The sequence below is a fragment of the Gopherus evgoodei genome, chromosome 1 (assembly GCF_007399415.2).
Source record: "Gopherus evgoodei ecotype Sinaloan lineage chromosome 1, rGopEvg1_v1.p, whole genome shotgun sequence".
NCBI lineage: Eukaryota > Metazoa > Chordata > Testudines > Testudinidae > Gopherus > Gopherus evgoodei.
In genome coordinates this window covers 290,010,999-290,033,664 of record NC_044322.1, presented here as the reverse complement: position 1 = coordinate 290,033,664, position 22,666 = coordinate 290,010,999, and the positions used below count along the sequence as shown (strand labels likewise).

Here is a 22,666-nt window from a genome sequence, read left to right as displayed (position 1 = left end):
AGCCAGCAGCAAGGCCACTATGTGTTAGCTCTAACTGGTGTGTGAAAAGTTATTGGGCACAGAAAGTCTAGGCCTAACTATGTTTTGTCCCTCTCTTTCCAGTCTTGATCTTTAGCAGTTGCCTTGTGATTCCAGCAGGGAGTAAGAAAACTTTCTAAAATAGAAAACTGAAAGAGTTAAAGAAATTTCTTTCTCTGGTCAGCATAGTCATTTTCCAGCAGGATGAATCACTTATCATTATATTCATGCCTGCAGGAAGGTTTTAAAACTAGTCCAATTATTTTTGGATTTTGCATTTGTCATCCTTTGCTAAAATAGTATTCAGCTTTGGTCATTTCTGACCTATTTCTAGCTTTCTTCACAACTGTGGTGGGTTTATTTTAGAAGATTTCCCACTATGGCTTTGAGCTGGTAAGGAGCAGCTGTATAAAATGTATATGAATGTCAAGATCTGAATATGCAATGCAGATCAATGCATAGATAAGTACAATGGTTGTTGTATGATCATTTAATGGTTTGTGTTTTGCTTTTTGTTTTTACACTCACAGGAAAACATGGTACTTGCATGAGTGTATATATATTGTAAAAGTCTATTTGTGGTTTAATTAACTTACTACTAACATATCTGTTTTACCTGAAGGAATTCATAGAATCTAACTTTAGAATTCAGTTTATTTTGCATCATTTGTTTACTTTTTGCATCCCTCTGTTTGAACAATGAAAGTCTATGACACTTGCTTCATTTTTTTAAATAGCAAGTTTCATTTTATGGTTATCCAGGTGCTGTACAATCTGTAATGTTAAATTCCCCTCTAGTTTCCCATTACGAACACAGTGTGAGAATGTTTTTGTTTAAAAATTGTTTTATTTAGTAGGTACTATGACCGAAAAAAACCAAACCCAACAACCTCACAGACAAATGTGTTTATGTTTTGAGACCTATAAATACTTTACTTGATTCCTGCAAAATTAAAGTTTGAGCTCCAATTCGAGTCAACACAGTATCTATCCTTTCTGCAAACCTGGTACCTGTAATAAGTGTTTTGTATGCCATGTCTCCAGTGACGGTGTACACTTTGATAGACGTGAATACCATAAGTTGTTTCCATCTGATCTGACAGCCTGTTCTCATTGGCTTTATCTATGTAGATAAATGATCAGTGGCTGACAGTTTTTGTCATCAGTGTGTTCGTTCCCCCTTCCATGCCCATTCAATGGGCACTGAAAATGTAATAACTGATAGGGTAAATAGGACAAAACAGTTTTCAGCACCTTTGTAGTAAACAATGTGGTCTCAGTCATAGACACTGCAAAGCAGCTAGGCTTACTGTGAGGGGAAAGGACGGAACAAACCAAGATTGTGCACAACAGTCAAACCTTTTCCATGCTAGTCAATTGAGGAAAAGGAGGAGGCCCACTGATGACGGTAGTTTTCAGCAATGTGTCTTTCTCCTGGTATAGACAGAGCCACTGTTAACAATTGAAACTTTGCCAACAATGGGCTAGGAATCTCTTGAAACAGCTCTATGGCTTTGTTTTCAATAGCTAAGGGTCCTACACATTCCACGGTTGCTCTATGAAGAACACGGCTTGTTGCATACCACACATTCTGTTTACATTCCTAGTGAATTGCAGCATAATGTAGTGTGTTTGAGTTGGCAACCAAACGGCACTTTTGTATCTTGGGCATTTGGAATATACTTTGCCCATTTTGTACATAATAATATTGCACAATTTAACATTCTCCATATGTCTCACTCACTATTAAAAAGGTTAACTTCTCTGTCAATCACGGCATCAGTAGTTTTTTGTGCTTCTCTGATATTTCCTTTATATTCACCAATAGTGACAGCACTTTAAAGATATGTCTACACCTACGGCAGCATGTAGAGTACAGACAAAGCACGTCAACCTAGCATGGGTATAAATAGCAGTGAGACACTGCTTAGGCAAATAGAGTGCGGACACACTGTACCTTTCCCCACCACAGGGAGCTGCTGGAGCCTTTCCCTGCTGCAGAGGGTGGCAGAAGGGAAAGGCTCAGGTAGCTCCCTGCTGCCATAATCTTTCCATGCTGGAGGTAAAAGCTCCAGCAGTGGGGAAAGGCCCTGGCAGAGGGGATGCTGGAGGAGTGGCTCTTCTCTGCCAAAACCTTTCCCCGCAGTCTCCCCGCTGCGAGAGCCTTTCGCTGCCATGTGTAGCTATGCACAGCAGTATGGACGCAGCTTTCACTGTGATGTGTAGCTACACATAGCCTGCATGCCGCTACAAGAGTAGACAAAGCCTAAGACTAGTACAGGTTATTTGAATACCACTAATGTGGGCAGGTGCTCCAAGTTTGTATAATCTTTGGTGGTGCCCAGAATGGGTCCAAGTCCTGCCCCCTCCACCCCCAGCCACACAGACACCCCTGCCTAAAGCTCTGGGAGGGAGTTTGGGTGCAGGCTCTGGGAGGACGTTTGGGTATGGGAGGGGTGCAGGCTGTGGGCTGGGGTTGGGGATTGGGGTGCAGGAGGGGGTTTATGGTGCTGGGTGCTGGCTCGGGGAGGGGGGTTGGGTGCTGGGTGCAGGCTCTGGGCTGGGACAGAGGGTTGAGGTGTGGGAGGGGGTGCAGGGCATGGGGCTGGGGCCTGGGATGAGTCTGGGGAGCAGCAGGCAGGCTGCCTTGGGGCTAGGGCCTGGGACCAGGGAGGAGGACTCCCCCCAGCCCTCTCCCTGCTGGCAGCAGTGAGCTCCGGGGGAAAGGGCCCCCCTCAGCGTGACACTCACCCAAGATCCCCCCAGGCTGTTGCTCAGGAGGTCCAGCCAGGATAAGCCCCCCCTTCCTCCGAGTGGACTTGAAGTTGCCTGCTGCTGTTGGAGGGGGGGGTGGGTTGCCATGTACCACCTCCCCTCCTCTGGCGCAGCTGCCTCAGCCTGCCCTCGGTGCTGCTCCCAGCGAAGGAGCGCAGCAGGGTCCTGCTGCCCAGAGCACAAGGTGGAAGGCAGGGCTGAGTGATGCGCCGGGGAGACGCATGGGGGGCAGCAGCCGGGGCCGGGGGAGAAATGTGGCCCCAATCATTGGTGGAGCCGGGCCCCCAGGGCCCTGAATTTTCTGGAGCCCAGGCACCATGGACCCATACAACTTGCCACCCCTGAATGTGGGTACTGGGGAATGATTCCCATGAAAATTAAGGCTTAACACAGAGAGTCATTTTGGTTCATTGACTACCACACGTATGGAATAAGAGATAACACCACTTAGTAATTTTACATACCTTAATGTTTAGCACATTTTCCCCTTTTAAGACAGAGGAGTGGTTTGAGCCTAGTCCTGGGAGCCAGGGACTCCTGATTTCTAATATTCGTTTTGCCACTGCCTCCTTTTATGGCCTTGGGTGAGTCAGTTAACTTCTCAGCTTCCAGTTCTCCTCCTCTAAAATTACAAAAATATTTACCTATATTATTGTTGTTATATGAAATATCTCATGGTAGAGTTGAGACTTAATTCAATATTATATAAAAACAGTACTTAATAGTTCAGTATTGGTAATACTGTGGTCAGTCTGACACTATGACTTAGATAAACAGAAGAGGCTACTTCATCATTAATAGAGATATTTATTCTTAGTATTAGGTATTGCCTAGAGACCCCAGTCATGACTGAAGCCCTGTTGAGCTAAGTGCCGTATAAACACGTGCCCTTGCACCACAGTGCTTACAATATAAACAAATAAAACAAGTGACATACAAAAGGTAGGAGACAGGAACAAAACCTAAAAGTACAATGGCTAGGGTGATGTTAGACATGTTTCTTTTATTTATAAAAAATATAAGTATAGGTGGAACAGTATAGAAAGGCTTATATTTAAGGTTGCCTAACACTTTCCATCATAGCCTACTCTTTCCAGTTGCTTATAACTCTCAATATTTACCTTTAAGAATGAACTTTTTCATGCTTTAGCTCCATCTGAGGTTTTGTTTTTTTAAAGTTTGGTCAAAAATAGTTCAGTTATTTTGAGCATAAAGTTAGTGAGGGGAGAGGAAGAAAACATATTTGTCAGTATTACAAAATGTTTCCGGCTGGTAACATATCCTACCCTACAGTAACTCCTGGATAGGAAATGCTGCCAATACTAAAGTTAACTTATTTATCTAAGGCAAGGGTCAGCAACCTTTCAGAAGGTCTCGTGCCAGTAATACATTTTAACATTTTTAGGTCTCTTTCTGTAAGTCTATAATATATAACTAAACTATTGTTGTATGTAAAGTAAATAAGGTTTTTTATATGTTTAAGAAGCTTCATTTAAAATTAAATTAAAATGCGGAGCCCCCCAGACAGTTGGCCAGGACCTGGACAGTGTGAGTGCCACTGAAAATCAGCTGGCGTGCCGTATTTGGCCCCCGTGCCATAGGTTGCCTACCCCTGATGTAAGGCAAAGATTTAAGGGGGAATCACTGTATATTTTTAACGAGATAAGTTACAGCCTGTGTTATACAGGAGGTTAGACTAGATTATCATAATAGTCTCTTCTGGCCTTAGAATGTATGGATTAATAATAGCCATGCATGGCTACATCAATCTTCACTCTCCTAATAGTATGAATTGTATAGGAAATTACTGACATAAATGTATCTGTTCATCTAAGGCAAATTTGGCTAGTTTGAAAGAGCAGACGCTGTAAAGAATACTTAAATTAGAGTTCTTGAAATAAATTGAAAAATCTTTGCCTGTCCATCAATCACACAGGGCATAACTGTTTTAAAAAGAGAAAGCTCAGCTCAGTAAGTCTGAACTATAGAATTGTCTGAAGGTTAAATAAAATTGCTACCTTCAGAAAATAGTTCAGGGCTCTATATGTGGACACTGCCACTGCCCTGAATAGTTGACGGATATGGAGGGCATGACCACTAGCAAGTTATTTGTGGGAGAGCTGTAGGCACCCTATGTAGTTGAGAATCCTACATGTAGCCCAGCCTCAGTAAAACAGTCTGGATATGTTAATTATGTTGGAAAGTGGAAGGGAAGTGGCTTGCTCTTCACTTCAAAGAGCTAAATTTATTCCCCAATGTCAGTGTTCTTGTCTGAGTTCTCGTACTGTCTTTGCTTTTGAAACCTAAGTCACTGTTGGATCTCTGTTTCTCTTTCAAAAGAACACTAGAAAGCCCAATATTCATCCTTTATGAATTTATAAGGCTGGGAAAGAGTATATATATTTTCTCTGGATAAGGACCAATTTCACTTCCAATCAGAGAATCATAAAGAGGACGAAAAAATTTACCATTAATCACCACATACAGTTAAATGCTTAGATTTCTTTGCATGGCCTAATGAAGAAAAAAGACTGCTTTGTGAGCTGCTGCCACTTATTTGTGGAATATTGGAGTCATTCAGAGGTAGCTGTAGCATTTTTGGTGATGCTTATTCACCTTGAATTCCAATCCTAAACACCTGTTGACTGCAATCACCCCAATACAGAGGCAGGTTGATGGTCTTCGGAAGGGGTACAAAGATGGTTCTTTATAAACCCCCAATTTAACAGATAAAATGGGTGCTTGAAGTTAGGTACCTAGATCCATATTTAAGTATCCTATATAGCTACCTTTTTTTTTTCCCCAGAAGTGATGAATTATTAGTAGTGGAAGGAAAAATAAGACCATTCTGATTTGTTCTTCATCTGAATATATTTAAACAAGTATGTTAAAGCTAGTCATTTCAAGAGCGTCCATCACGGTGCCTTTTATACATTACCTATGAGAAAGCTTGTCTTTGCTTACTGATACTCAGGATGCAGTGATTGCCTGCCTTTTTCCATTCCGGACTTCTAGTGAGACTCATTCTCATGTACACAAAGGCCCCTTTCTACTGCTCTGGCAGTGCAAATGGTTTGTAAAATGGGTATAACAGTAATTTACGCCCACTACCAGAGGGTGTAAAAGCAGATTAGCACAAATGATATTCAGACCTCATGTCTTTATGTGGCTTTCCATTTGCCCTCCCTTCTATCTCAATAAGACACAAACTCCCCCCTTTCCACCCACCATGGTGGAAACAAATGAAGTGATGACTGATGTGATTGCAATATTTGTCTATAATGAGTTTCCAAAACAATTATTTTCAATTATTTATAAGGTTACAAAATGAGGAGCAATACGGGGCAGAATTTTCAGTCTTCCAGTTCTATGGCTATACTGTGAATGTGAAGAAGCCCTTTAGCTTAATCAGCTTTTTTCTTTAACTGGATGCTCTTAAGGGAACACTTTTCTTCTAGCTCTCTGAGTACAGGTCTGCAGGACGAGCTGTCATTTATTTTAGTTTTCACAATTCTCTACAGGCAAAAAGGTTAGGTAGATCATTTATGACATTTTTCTTTGGCAGAGTTCTTCTTTCCTTTTTAGTTAAAACATTGGATACCTGTTGACCGAAACAAACCAAGTTATCTCACAAGATACATCTTTTTCTAATGTGAAATGATGAAAAGACTTCGAGAGATCAATTATTTTCTAGTAATACCTATTGCACAGTTAAAATGTTTGCCTTTTTGAATAATATTGATTTGGGAGCGATTGTGTATATATAACCTGGGAAAACCACTAGAACAAGTCAGATCTTTGTAAAAGACAATCAGGCATTTACATTGTCCTCACTGCACCCCAGAGGACAGGGTCAAGTCTGTTGTCCTCACAGTACTCAGAATACACAGTGCTCAGTACTCAGAGTCTGTATCTTTTCATTTAAATACCCATTGTGAAAAAGGACTGTGCAGTAGAGCTGAACAGATTTTTGAGTACCCCAGTTGTTCAGGAGGTTTTCCCTTTGTTGATACCCAATGGAAACTGTCTTAACGATGTGATCTTTATTGCTAAGGCTACAGTGACGAGGCCTTAATCACACAATAGTGTATATATTAATGTGATTAGTTCCGCTAAAACCAGTGGGACCACTTAAGTGAGTAAGTACTCCCTAGGGTAAGTAAAAGCTCCACAGTCTGAGCTGAAATGAGTGAAGTTGTGAGTGCTAAAAGTAATTCCATTTTGTAAGTCATTCAAGGCCTACACTCCGTTTGATTAGGCTGATAGAACTGCCTTGGAGAAACACTGGAAAGTCAACTTTTTTTTTCCAGCCTAACATGTAATACACCAAGAGAATTGGGAGTATTAAGCCCTCATGATGAAAACAATGAGAAATATCTATGAATAAATGCAAAAACTACATATCTGAATTGCAAACCTTGGAGACAAGGTTGAATCAGTCTTCCAAAATTCTTCAGTTGCTTCAGCAACCACGCTGACGCAGAAATGGATGGCTGTCTGCTACGTATATATTCCTCCATTCCTCTGGGCAATCATTCCCAAAGTCTTTGACTAGATCAGCAATGAAGGGCTGAACAAACAATATAAATGGCACTCTTAGTGGGGAAAAAATAAATTATGGATGATGAGTCACCAGTATTAGAGTGGATTTGAGCATTAGTGGATGTTGGCTTATATGAAAATTCAGTATATAAAATACATGAAAAAGTTATGAGCGTACAGAAACAATTCATTAATCACATTAAGAAGTAAGAAACAGAATGTTTTTGTTGGCAAGTAACCAACGTGTGCTGACGAGTTGATCTGAATGTATAAACTAACACATTTTTTTAGAACAATTATAGTACCAATAATTGATGTTATGGATACTTTTACAATACATTTTGAGAAATGTTATTTGCATTTGGAATTCTGTGGAAAACAGAAATATCCAAGACAAATGAAAATGTTCTGTGTTACATTTCTGAAGTAGATTATGTGAAAAACATTAAACCCCCAAAGTACTTTGGTACTTATGTATCCATTTTCATAATCAAAGTGCTTTACAAACATTATCTAATTAGTCTTCAGAACACCTTTACGAGGTATCATTGGTAAGGGTGATGTAAAATTATTTAAAATGTGGAACAATAATTACTCATTTCCATATTGACTCAGTTCAAGAATTTGTACATTTCTGCTGAGAAATTTTTTTGACCTTTCTATTCATAAAAGTGGTTTTCTCTCTGGAACTAAATAATTGGTTCTAATAAACTGTGAGTGCTTAAAATCAGGGCTTGAAAAATCCATTCTCCTTTATCAAGTAGTAAGGTATCCTTGAAAGGAAAGGGCCATCAACTGAAGAATCTAACCTTTCAATTAAAAGAAGAACAAAAAAAATCTTACCGTGTGGCTCTGAATATAACCTAAATGTGAACCGTGTAACTAGTGCATTGTTCTCTCCTTTCTGCAAAAAGAACTCCTCCTTGGGTCCCAGCAGCCATGTGACACCATATTGAACTCCATAGATCCTGAGGATAATCACCGTCCCCAGTGGTTTTTCCTACAGTGTGGGAGCCTCAGTCTAAAGACACGCTCATCTAGGCTATATCTACACAGCACACAACCTGTGGCAGCATGTAGACTATCTGTACCTACATGCTGCAGTGAAAAGCTGGCTGTGTTGACACTATGGTGTTTAGCTACACACTGCAGTGAAAGGCTTTGGCTTCACTTCCTGTGATGGGGAAAGGCTTTGGCAGTTCCCTGATGCAGGAATTTTCCCCTGCAGTGAGGAAAGGCTCTGGCAGCAGGAAACTGCTGGAGCCTTTCCTCGCTGCCTTCACCCAGGACACTACACACTTAAAAATAGCAGTGTAGACAAGGAGGCACTGCTTGGGGGAGTAGAGAGCCATGCAGAGTACATACCTGAGTATATACCCATACGGTTCAAGCATGTCTTTACTCTGCCCACCTAAGCAGTGCTACACTGTTAAATTGCTATTTATACCCATGCTTTAGGGGCATGTAGCGTACACCCCCCCAAAAGGAGTGTGCACTGTAGATGTGCCTCTAGTGTAGTTGTTTGTGCTCAGACTTTTAACAAGCTACAGTAGAGGGAAAATTCCCCAGAGACTTGTAAGCTTTTACTACTGCTTTTCATAATGTATACTACCCCAGCCCCATCTGAGCGAGGGGGATGCTCCTCCAACAGCGATTAGGCTACATAGGTATCTAGACAGATAACAGCAGAGGTGCAGGCACTGGTATGATTCATCTAGCTGAAATAAAGGACTAAGCTATAACTAGACTAGCTTTTTTGGATCTCATGTTACAGTACTATCTGTGCCTGCCACTTATATTGCTTTAACCTTCTCTCCTCTATTTCAAAAAGAGTGTTCATCTCCAGCCCATCATAGGTCATAATCATAAATTATATATATTTGGGTGTATAAAGAGTACATATTTCACTATGTGTATTTCAGTAATATCTAGAGGCCCCATACTGCTGGGCGCTGTACAAAGATGTAGCAAGAACCAACCCCTAACCAAAAAAGCTGACAATCAAAATAGCAAAAACAAAGGATGTGAAGAAAAACAAGAGGTACAGACAGTTCAAGTGACTTTTTCAAGGTCACATAATAGATCAGTAGCAAAACTGTGAATACCAGTCTAGTGCCTTATCTGTAAGCCCCTTCATTTTCATTTTATGTGAAAAAATCTTGGGTTTTATAAAAAGTAATATTTTTTTTCTGATTTTTCACCCTACTTTTATATCATTCAGATATTTAAACAATAACTTGTTTTATTAGGAAAATACAACACATTGCATGAGATATATATGTATTACAAGAATACATTAGTCTGTGTGTATATGCAAAGCTGCCTCTTGAAGTAAGGCTATGGATTAGTCTAGAAGATACCCACAGTAAACAAAACAGTCACGCACACAAGCTCTGCAATGTACTGATGACTGTCTTGCCCACCATGTACACATTTCACACTGTTGGCAGATAACAGTTTAAAGGTCTGATACACTAAAATGGGAAGAAAGCAAAAATCTGTATCAGAACATGTTTCAGAACACAAGTATTAGAAGTCAAAAAAAAAAAAAGGGGGAGAAAAAGGTGATGTTGAATGTATGCGCTGCAAAGGTATGGCCCAAGTATTAAATGTCAATATTTATTTGTGAATAATTCTAAGTCTACAACAGTAAACTCTTTATTCAAATGAAAGTTTTATTTGGGGATTAGATATATTGTTTTCTTAAACTCACTTTGTTTTGAGTTTTTGTTTTAGTTCTACAGCAAACCACATTGAATTTCATTTATCAAAGCATTAATTTATCAAATATTTTCCCCATAGTCCTTTCATCCTCCAAAATAAAGTCTGATATTCACCCACAAAATTTGTTAATAACTGATTTTCACCTGTTTTTGTTGTTGTAGCAATAAACACTGATAAATTCCCAGGAAAAATTAAATAAAATAACAGCTGAAAAGGAAGGGCCCTACTTATGTTAGACGGCACTCACATTATAAGAGTGGATGTTCAGTCTGTTGTGGAATAATTGAAATGTACAGATGAGAAAAAAGTGAAGCTTTCTGCACTGGCTACTGACTAGAGTAACTGTTTACCTTTATTGATGCCTACTGTACTGTCAGCTTTATTCTATTAATTTTCATTATAACCTTCCAAATAAGTTTCCAATGGTATTCTAATGGACTATCTAAGGTGAAGTACATTTTTTCTAACCTTTTCATAGACAATTTCAGAGAAATAGTAAAGTGGACATTTTGGTTCATTTTAAATATCATGAAATAGTCAGTCTAGAAAAATACTGAGGATCAATGGAAAAATATAATTAAACCAAAACTTCTTGCATTTGTTGTACTTTACTTGTCATGTTTTTCATTGTGACAGAGTTCAGAGCAGTAGCCGTATTAGTCTATATCAGCAAAACAATGAGGAGTCCTTGTGGCACCTTAGAGACTAACAAATTTATTTGGGCATAACTTTTCGTGGCTACTTCCACCTTAATTGAGTTGGCTCGTTAGCACTGATCCCCCACTTGGTAAGGCAACTCTCATTTCATGTGCTGGAATATATATTCTGCTTACTGTATTTTTCACTTCATGCATCTGATGAATGGGTTTTAGCCCATGGAAGCTTATGCCCAAATAAATTTGCTAATCTGTAGGGTGCCACAGGGACTCCTAGTTGTTTTTATTGTGGTGATACTGCCACAACCTGTAAAGTGCTATTTATTACTACTGTACAATTATAATTTACAGTGCAGTGTGTAAAGGTGTTAAGAATAGATGGTAAAAAATTGACATACATTTGAATTTTAGACTGTCATGCTCTAGGAATTCAGTGCACATAAAAGTTAATAGCAAAGAAGAAATGGTTTTTTTTTTGTTTAGTTTTTTGTATTTTATACTTCAAAATTTTCTAAATGAATTTAGTACTCACCTAAGATGCAGGGTTGATAGCCCTATAAACTGTACTTTTAGAACAGACATAAAATGGGCAGGGCCAGTGTGAGCTTCCCCAACACTGACCTGGATTGGTCAGCCTGCAGTCATGCACTATATTGATCACCAATGTGTCTGTGTTGAAACAACCAGCTGGGTACTATCTAACAGTTATGATAGAATGCTTTTTCAACTATTGACCCCATGCTACTAAGAACTGGATGGAGACAACTAATTTCAGAAAAGCCACTGACTAATCCAGTGGATGGTGCCAACGCTTACTCACTACCAGCCAGGGTGAGATTTGAACCCAAGAGAACCTCCCATTTCCCAATTCATCCCAAAGCATTTAATTAACATACCAATATGTAAACTATACCAAGCAATAATTCTATCTACCACTGAAATGCTGTCACCTCTGGAGCTAGACAGGCTGTTTAACAGTTCACAGGAGCAATACTTTAGGACAGGAAGAATAGCACATCCAATTGAAACTACAGGGGGAATTTTGTTCAGTTTCCATGCACCAGGATTAAAAGGTGCCATGCTTTCTTACAAAACCTGTCATGAGGTTCTAAAATTCTCAAGTGCCTAAGACATAAGAAAAAATATATCTAAAAGATAATACCTGCAGCTACAGCGTTCTTCTTTAATACCATTTTTCTGCATCAGTTCAGATTTGACTTGGAAGAGTTCCACCTACTGAATCAACATTAGCACAGATTCTTTTGGTTTAGTTGCATCCTTTAAGGTATAAAATGATAGATTTTGTATCATGTTGCAAAGGCACCTTTTTTGCTTTTATTCTCTTACATAACAGGTTCCAAATACAGTAAAACTACAAACTTTGGAACTCCTAAAATGTAAACATCTGCTCCGGTAGAGAAAGTACATCTTGGCCAACCTTAGATAATTTATTAGTGCATGTTGTGCAGAGTAATTTAATTTCCAAAATGTATATGTCTCAGATCTACCAAGGGCTAGTTTACAGTTCAATTTTGGAAAGAAAACCAAATGTAAGATCAATTTAAACAGCGTTGTAAAAACCTGAAACAGGTATCTGTACAGGAAAAGGATTAAAAAAAACCATTCCATTAAACTTGCAACAATAGCTCATGCTATGTAACCACTAGCAACAGAGATAACAGCTTCTTGAAGGTTTGTTTTTTTTTAATAATTCAAATGGGATTATACATCACAAGGGTTGGGAATTTTTCAACAAAACTGTCTTTGGGAAATGCAGACTCATCAAAATTGAAACTGTGGAAATTTGCCAGGGTTGATAAAACTTTAGCGAAAGAATATTCCCTACCCCAATGGCTGTTCTGAGGTGGGTCTCTCTCAGTCTCTCCTGTTGGAGCTGTTACACTTGGCATAAATAATTAAATAAGGGTTAACAAACAGTAACCTGAAACACCTGACCAGAGGACCAATCAGGAAACAAGACTTTTTCAAATCTGGGTGGAGGGAAGTTTTGGGTGTGAGTTCGTTGTTCTTTGTCTTGTGTCTGTGCCTTCTTGGCTCTGAGAGTGATTTTTCTATCTCCAGGCTTTCTAATCTTCTGTTTCCAAGTTGTAAGTACAAGGATAGTAAGACAATAGGTTTATATTGGTTTTTTTTTATTTACATGTGTGTAGTTGCTGGAATGTGTTAAATTGTATTCTTTTTGGATAAGGCTGTTTATTCATTTTTTTCCTTTAAGCAATTGACCCTGTATATTGTCACCTTAATACAGAGCCTATTTTAATGTCTTTTTCTTTCTTTTTTATATAAAGCTTTCTTCTTAAGACCTGTTGGAGTTTTTCTTTAGTGGGGACTCCAGGGAACTGAGTCTGCAGCTCACCAGGGAATTGGTGGGAGGAAGAAGTCAAGGGGAAAATCTCTTTGTGTTAGATTTACTAAGCCTGACTTTGCATACCCTCTGGGTGAGGGGGAAGAGAGATTAGATCTCTCGGTACTTGTGTTTCCAGGACTGGAAGCAGGGAATCTCCTAGGGTCGTCCAGGGAGGGGAGCCTGGGAGGAAGTAACAAGGAAACAAGGGGAGGGGGTTATTTCCCTTTGTTGTAAGACTCAAGGCATCTGAGTCTTGGGGTCCCCCAGGGAAGGTTTTGGAGAGACCACAGTGAGCTAGGCACTGTATAATTCCTAGCTGGTAGCAGCAATTACCAGGTCCAAGCTGGTAACTAAGCTTGGAGGTTTTCATGCTAACACCCATATTTTGGACGCTAAGGTCCAGATCTGGGAAGAAATGTTATGACAGCAGTCATCTGGGATGTGAGAGGCACAGATTCAAGTCCCCTTTATTTAAGCCTAATTTAATGGTTTCCATTTTGCAAATTAATTCCAATTCAGCAATCTCTCGTTGGAGTCTGTTTTTCAAGTTTTTTTATTGTAATATTGCAACTTTTAGGTCTGTGATTGAGTGTCCAGGGAGATTGAAGTGTTATCTGAATGTCTCCCCAGAACCTCCTTTTTTTTTTTGCTCACACTTTCCTATCTAGAAGCAGTTTTGAGGACAGGAAACTATTGGCTAAATTTCAAAAATTAGTAGTTGTGCTGTCATCACCAAAAATTACGGACTTTTATTTGGCCTACAAAGTGCAATATGCTGTCATCTCTGAAATTTGTTATGAAAATGCAAAGTCAAAGTCCACAATGGCATTGTATTCACTTCATTTCTTGAAGACTGGTAAGGAGAGCTGGTGGTATAGAGAATAGGAACAGGAGAGAATCTAACCCCAAACAGTAACTATTAATTTCACAAATTAAAAGCAAGTCAGAAAGGCACAAAACTGGAACATCTGTTTAGAAATGTACTTGTGCCAATTTAATTTTTTCTCCATGAAGCAGAGTTCTTAGTTTGATGGACTGCTGAGAGGATGATCTATTACAAACTTCTACGACTGTTCTTTAATTAGTTTGGTTACTTTTGGGGCAATTTATCAGTGTCATCCAAGCAGTAATCTAGCTCACGTTTTTGTCATTTTCATCAATTTCTGCACTGAAACATATTTTATGAATGACTCTAGTATCCATAAGGTCAGACTAACACAGAATAAAATATTAGTAAATTCTGGATGTGCATGTGCATATAGATGATTACTTTTAATGTTAGGTCTTTCAGTGCTATCTATTATTGATGTAAAAATATTTTTTTTATCCCTTCTGATTATCAAAATGTAGAATCTGGCCTGTGGTTTAATGCATTCTGAAAAGCAGTATTTTCTCAGCTGTATTACCACAAACAGTATACCAGTCTGCTTCATTGTCACATCCTAAATTTTGTTTTATTCCCTTCCTCCTTTCTGTAGAAGTAGTTTGATGAGATTCTAATTTGTGCCAAGAAGCTATACGTTCTAAAAAGATTTCAGTAACAACTAGTCAACCATCTCTTTATCTCAGCTGTTCTAATGCAGATTTACTTGCGAATCCTCATTTCTACTGTCGGTTAGCTCCTTTGTCATGAATATTTTCTAAGAATCTTTTTTAATAAGACAACTGAATCTGAATCAGCTGGTTTAAATGTATTATTTTGTAGATTGCTTTTCTCTGAAATTTTAGTTTTGTTCCTTGGTTATTCTCATTTTGCTGGACTAATAATGCAAATGTAACTGGCAATACAGAAGAAAGAAAAAGGGTTGTTGATGGAAGATATTTAACCTGCATTTGAATTATGCAAGAAAGAAATGAAATGAAAATCCAATTCTGTGATTTATTTTGTAAAATATGCTTCTTGAATTCTGGCTCATTAGTTACAGCTAAATCAAATTTTGCCATCATATGTTCTTTCCAGAGAAAACCAGAGTAATTGACATGTATAGGCCTTTTCCAGAATAGTTAGCCCTGGATCCTTGAGTTTGAAGGGACTACTTACTCATACACAAAGTTAAGCACGTTCATAAATTTTCAGGATTAGTTCTGAACTTGGTAAATATTTTCATCTTCAAACTGAAATTTCCCATGTTTGTTTTTCAGTCTGAGAGCAATTTTAAAAAATAAAGAAAATTTGACCAAAATCATACCTCCATTTTAATGTATGAAGAGAACTGAAAAATCCTTTTGGTGTTTTTTTAAGGCGCAGTTGTAGCACATGAGCTATTTGGGGTCAACACTATGCAAGTTTGTTATGAATGTTGTTGCTAGGTTACACATATGTCATTTTGTGGTCTATTTAAAATCTATTTTGATTTGGCCAAATTGTATGCATTTTTAAAAATTGTATTCCCTTTGGGGGCACAGTTTTTCTAAATGCTTTTTAAATAACCTGGCAATGGTTTATTGGCTCAGAATGCATACAGATGTAAGTTGAATGGAAATTCTTGTTCAAAATATTATTTCTCAAACTTCTTTTGGCTCTGTGTGTCAATGTGTGTTGAACATGATCTGAGAATATCTGTATGCAGTGAGGCAGAACTTTGAATACTCTGTGTGAAGATGTGTATAATACATGACTGTAACTGCCTCTTTTATGTGTATGCATAATAGCATGTTAATATGCTATTTTTTCTACAAGATGCTACCTGTTTCAGTGCAGGGTTCCAGTGAGGGGTTGGTCCACAGTGAATGGACAAGGGGACCATACACTGAAGAATTAGGATAAAAAAGTAAATATTTAAACAGTTTCCTCATTCTCTGCACACCATTCAATCCCTGCACTGAACAAGGAAAGGCTCCTACGGGAAAATGCCATCTTGTAATTAAAGAGTGAATCATAACATATACGCACTTCAGCACCTCCTGAATTTTGAGTGTTTTATTGTGCAATGCTAATTTTCCTTTATTATTTTGCATTATAAAAGTTACTAGAATAAAGTTCATTTACCAATTTAAAACTTCAGAGTCATTAATCCAATTGCCTTCACATTTAATATGAGGACTCTTCCTCTTTGAATTCTAGCCAAGTTTGAAGTTGAATGCCAAAAAGAAGTTCAGAGCCACAGAGAAATTTGTGTATAGTCACATGTATGTGTGCAATTAATTAACTTTTGTTTCTCAACCTTGTGTACTCAAATAGTTTAACTGATTTTCTTACAACTTTGCAAAAAAAATTGTGTGGATACAAAGCATAAAAAGTTGAGTGAATAAAAATGTGGTTTAGACTGTAAATACCCTAACAATTGTTAGTGTGGGTTGTACTAGTTACCTGAATGTTATGTTTTGCTATACCTTTGTTACATTTCCAGTTCCCTAGACATAGAGAGAGTGGAAATTCTAGGGGAATTGTTGTCACTCTTCTCCATATCATGGCCTCTCTTCCATCTAATCTAAGGGCTTGTCTACGCTACCCACCTTATCGGCGGGCAGCGATCAATCCAGTGGGGGTCGATTTATCATGTCTCGTATAGATGCGATAAATCAACTGCTGAGCGCTCTCCCGTCGACTCCAGTACTCCACCAAAATGAGGAGCGCAAGCGGAGTCAACAGGAGAGCATCAGCCATCAATTTGCTGCAGTGAAGACACTATGGTAAGTAGATCAAAGTACGTCAACTTTAGCTACGCTATTCACATAGCTGAAGTTATGTATCTTAGATCGACCCTGCGTGGTAGTCAACCTCCTTCCCTGATCATTTGCTAACATAGGAATAATAGGCCCTGACTGATACCTGTTCATAACCCTCTGGGAGTCTGACCTCCAGGGTAAGGACCCATGTCCTAAGGCATCATCTCTGTTACTTAAATGTACATACTGAGCCACCAGATCATAGAATATCAGGGTTGGAAGGGACCTCAGGAGGTCATCTAGTCCAACCCCCTGCTCAAAGCAGGACAAATACCCCAGTTCCCTAAGTGGCCCCCTCAAGGATTGAACTCACAACCCTGGATTTAGCAGGCCAATGCTTAAACCAGATCATGTTCAACTAGTTTTGTATGTAAAATGCAGTAAACATTTATGGGAAAAAATACCGTATTCAATATTCCATTGCAAAAGTAAAATAAAAATTGGGACTCCATTCCCCATTTGTGTTGCTTGTAAGATTCATTTTTTCTCGGTCCCATCGTTGCCCCACTCCATCACATTATGTTAACTTGATGATAGTTAGCATTTAATGATAGTTCTTCAACAGCAAATAATGCAAAAGACAAAGTGTGCTAAGTATAAAAATAAAACAATTGTCAAGCAGAGACCCAGATTTTGACCTATGTTAAAAACCTGGGGATTCTAACTCTGTATGTTTTAATATGCATATTGGCTTGCTTAAAAGCAATAAATTGCTCTCTGCTACTATTCATGTAGTACAATGGGGCACAATCAAAGGCGCTGTTTAATGCCTGTGCAATTCCCCTTAGGCAAAGTTGATATTGGTTTCAGTATTTGCCAATTTTAAAACCCTTATACAAAGAAGCTATAACAGTGGAACATGCGTAAATTTATTAGCTGGATTATTTCCCTCTGTATAGGGACAGTTGTTGGGGTGGTTAGGCAGAAGATCTTTCTGTTTGGCAGGATGTTGTTTTTCTCATAATCTCATGATAAATTAGTCTATTACTCTGCTATGGGAGAATTAGGGGAGGAAAATCTAGATACCATTTATGTAGGACCTACAACTTCTGCAATGCAGAGCCAAGCATCAAGAGACAGTATATTAACAAGTCTTGTTCTCTGTGTTCTGCTGACATCAGTAATGTTTGGTATATAGTAAAGCGATAAACCAGTCAGGGCCACAAATGTCTTGTACTTCTTAAATGTTTATCAAGTGTAAAAAGACATGTCGTGTAGGGAACGAAATTGTACTGTCAGGCGCCTGAAATATATACATAGAGTAAAAACCAAAACTTAAGGGAGAGTAGGGGGAATATTTTAGCACATACGTTTTGTTAGAGAATGATGGTGCTTTTGCAGTTTTAGTAGTTCTAGTTACTTAGGAGATAAAAAAGATTTGTTGTGTTAATGCTCTTTAAATGAAATGCCAAGCAAAAACGAAGTAACACATGAAGGAGAGCGTCTCCCTTCTCAGAGAAATATCCATTTTTGTTTTGGCACCTGTATAAAAAGCTATATGTGCAATTGGGGAGACAGCAATTGTGGTTTTGTTTTCATGGATGCCTTTAGATTTTCCTCCTTTAGTGGTTCACAGCAGTGATGTTATGCATACTGCTGCTAAGTTTATTCTGCTGAGAGGAAAATGCTGTGTTTGCTGCTGTTTTCATCTTTGGCTGGGTACTTTTGCAGCAGATCTCAACAGCTTGACATCAATGTACTTTATTTAAAAAAAAAATATCTGCCATAATTACTAGTTTCTTTATTTGTGCTATGTGAAAACTGTATTGCAATATTGGCTATGAAAGATGCCTACAGTACCAGAATTAGTTGTACTGCTTAGGTATCAGAGGTGCTAAGTGAAATATTGTTGTGGGGGTAGGGGGAGCTACACTTCCAAATGACTGTCTGCAGAGCTTCAAATACATTGTACTTCAAAATATTTTACGATGGGATATAAAAGCCCATTGTGTAGTATAAAATTTTGTGAGGTAAAGAACCACATGTTCCTCTCAACTAGAAAATACTTTTAACCAATCTGTGTAGCATGTTAGAATCATATGGTATGCCTCTGATCTTGTTAGTTGCCTAACCTTCACTTCAATTGCTGTGTCATTTATCAGCTTTCATATTCTAGGGAGATCTGTGTTTAGAGTAGGTAGGTATACAACAAGCTTCAACCATGAAGGCCCCTTGGCCATACACATAAACTGAGAGGGTTATTATTTTAGGATGATTTCATATAAAATGTCCCTTGCCGTCCAGTAGAGCAAGCCCTTTTAGTAAAGATTTGTGATACAATTTATTTTTGAACACCATCTTTCTTCAAATGTGACAATTATACCGAATTCGTGAAGATCATTGCTATTGAACTTGTCTCCCAGTAAGATGAAATGATAGAGTAACGGAAAACATTTCTAACACACATGCATGCACGCACACACACAAAGATTATCTGTGGGTTTTCTCTCCCTATGGAACTTTCTGATGTTCAAATACTATGGCATGTATAATTCAATTGTAACTGTTTCTGAATACTGCTTTCTCCTCTTGGCAGCTTGGGGTAACCTTGGAAATGTTCTCAAGAGCCAGAGCAAGATTTCAGAAGCTGAAAGCGCCTATAGAAATGCCTTGTACTACCGCAGCAACATGGCTGATATGCTTTATAATTTGTAAGTATGCATGGCTTTTCCTGGGTTGGTTCATCTGTGAAACCTGCTGTGAAGGGGGCTATTGATTTAATTATTGGAAATGGAGATGATGGTAGCTCTGGCTTTTTTGTAACCCTTTTAATTAATCTTGCTCCTTAAACTATGGGTGGAGATGGCTGCTTTTTGTTTTCATCCATATTATCAGATATCCATGTACTGGGGCTCTGTTTTGATGGGAGCAAGTATAGAAACTGGGGATCCATGTAGCCTAAACACATGGCTCTGGTCTGAAGAAAAATATACAAATCTGTGTGCTCACTGGAAATCCACTGAGCAAGGTTCTGATATTGAAGTCAGTAATGCCAGTATCATATCCAAATTTCTGATCTCCACTAAAATATAAACACACTGATCCACACTTGTGGGGTCTTTTTTTTTGGTTTGTTTGGGTTTTCTTTTCTTTTTTTTTTTTAAATATTGCTATGAGATCAAGATCTGGACATTGTCTCATATAAACCAACGATATCTGGTCACAGTCTGAGGAGTCTGCTGTGTCAAAGTAGCTTAGTATTTTCTTGTCCCTAAATGATTGATATGGATAGCAGCACACACATGCAGAAAGGTCCCCTATTCCAATTTGTATGTGTTGGTATGTGTATCGGAGTATAAATAAAATGAAAAGTTGAATGACAGCAATATGGCAGAGAGGTTATTTCTGACTCATTAATCCTTTTAGATAATAAACAGCCTCACCATAGTACAAGCTTATTAGGTAACATCTTGAGCAACTGAAGTGTGATCATACTGTGTAACGTGGCAGTGAAAATATGGCATTGTGGAGGTTCTATGTTTGTGTCTCATGTACTTCCAGCTCAAATTTGCTCAGTACACAAGCTTACTTATTTTTTTTTAAAACTGCCAATGTATCCTGCTATCTCAAAGTCAAGCTGAATATTGTCTTGTGCATCATCACAATACTGAAGGTCAGCTATTCAGTTTCACTGTGCATGAGGCAGATCAGAATCCAGCTAATGCCATTGACTACATAGCATGAACAGGAGTGAAAAAATAACTTGTTTAAATCAGAAAAATAGTAGGTGAGAACAAGAATACACACAAGAAGCAAATCTGAATAAGGAGGTCCTTTTTGTACAAAAGCATTGTTCTGACTATAACTGTACTTAAAAAAAAAAATTACAAAGCTCAGTAATCTCATTCCCACAAAATTTTAGTCCACTGATTCACTAAAAGTAAACTTGCCAATTGCCAGGATAAATACAATGGAAACTTAGCTCCACTTTTTCAAAATAGGTTAGTGAGGTCCTGGTATTGCTATAATTTATGTACCAAAATTAAGCATGATTTTCTTCTAATTGTAGGCTGTTCATGTAATGTGGGTGGAGTTAAGGTTGCACAAGAATTCTCAAAGGGTCATTTTCAGATGCTTCTAACTTCGTCCAGTATATGCCTTTTTGGCTGAAGCTTAGCATATTTGTTCTCAGCAAAAACAAGAATTTTTATTTATTTATTTATCTATTTATACCGGGAGTTTGAGCAAACATAGTTCATCCATTTTTAAGAAGAAGCAAATGGAAGAAAATATACTAACCTTTCTTATCACTTTTTAAAGAAATAGCTCCTGCATCTGAGCAGGAGAAATTTGGCAAGGATGATGGTCCCTAACTTGCAGACATATCTTTTGGTGGTTGGGTGAAAATTGGTTTTGCTTGGATTGAATTATGATTTTTACAACCATATTTGTTCACGTGTACTGTTTTTTCCTATTCAATTGACACTCTTCCAGCACATGCATCCGACGAAGTGGGTATTCACCCACAAACGCTCATGCTCCAAACGTCTGTTAGTCTGTAAGGTGCCACAGGATTCTTTGCTGCCCTTCCAGCACAATATAGGTAGTGAAGTACATGCGTATGTAAGTTGAATAGAGATTTCCAGTTTCTTGGTATTCCATTGGATTGACGTGTGTGTAAGAAAGTGAACTGAAATTTCAGTTTCAATATGTAGGACTGTGCAAGTAGAAGAAGGAAAAGCTCATCTGGAGCACAGCCTTCCTTCATACAGTGCCTATATGTGCATGTGCAAGGCCACTAAGGCCAACAAGTGAGGATTTTACTGCTGTTTAGCATACAGTTACACGCGAAGGAATCCTTTTTTGTCTTTATTTTCTTTAAAAAAAGAAAACAAATAAAACACATGCAATTCCATACAAAAATAACTTTCATTAAAGTTAAAGATTGCAGAGGGAAGCATTAAAGTGGAATATAAAGCATGAATATTCCTGGGCAAAGTTAATTCTCTCTCCTTTTGTGTGTTCTGGTAGCCTTTGGTCACATAAGTCTCATAATCTAATTTGTTAGACATCTTCTTCATTCAGTGTGCAAGTTGGACCATGAATGAGGCACGAGTTCACAAACAGAACAATGAGGTTAAGCATAAATACTGAACAGCAGCCTCATTCCCTGAGTACATTCCGGTTATGAAATTAGTCAGGAACTTTATAGGGGAAATACTCTGTAGTCCAGTAATTGAAGGCTTTTGAGTACTTCCCTTTACAATCATAACGTTCTTTTAATGTAGCTTTTGATAGAATTAAACTACAACCTGGCCATTACAGATTTCCAATGGATTATGAATGGAGGGAGTAGATTCAATACATTAAGTAAAACACCTTGACAGAGTGTGTCTATTTAAAATAATTAAATTTTAAAACATATTGTATTACCTGGCAATTATCTTTTTACAGGTTAAAACCGAAGGAATTTAGAAAAATGGCTTTCTAATAAATAAAAGATAAAAATTTGCAGCTTCTGAAACTGTTATGTCATAATATTGCCATAGGCAGTAGCACTTTTGCAATCCACTGGGCAGAAAAGAAAGAAACCTCAAATTTCTAAAGCCTGTAACATTTCAGTATTACTTACACAAATTTATAAAACAGTAAACTGAATTTCCAGGTAAGAGCGGAAACACATTTTATTAGATGAATATTATAGGTTGTGTCTTGGTAAATACCACTGAATGAGGCATCATACTTAAGAGAAATTTGTTCCTCACTAATTTAGAGTTTATAGTAATTATATCATCCTCATTCAAAGCCTTGACTAATTCTGAGTGTGTCATTTGCTCTATGGCGTCTGCAGTTGATTGAACAGCATAGTTATATAACTCTTGAATAATTTCTAAACTGTTAACGAACAGCTGACTACTTACTTTGAACATATAACAATATATTCTCTTTTATTACTACTTTTATGGAATTATAT

General features: G+C 38.1%; 1 protein-coding gene across 1 annotated transcript in view; it reads left to right on the top strand.

The window, feature by feature from the left end:
* Positions 1 to 22,666, top strand: part of TMTC2 (transmembrane O-mannosyltransferase targeting cadherins 2) — a 402,975-nt gene that overhangs the window by 227,456 nt on the left and 152,853 nt on the right. Inside the window, exon 4 of the mRNA XM_030548615.1 lies at positions 19,289 to 19,403. Within this exon, the coding sequence (XP_030404475.1) occupies positions 19,289 to 19,403 (115 nt within the window). The remainder of the gene's footprint in view (positions 1 to 19,288; positions 19,404 to 22,666) is intronic.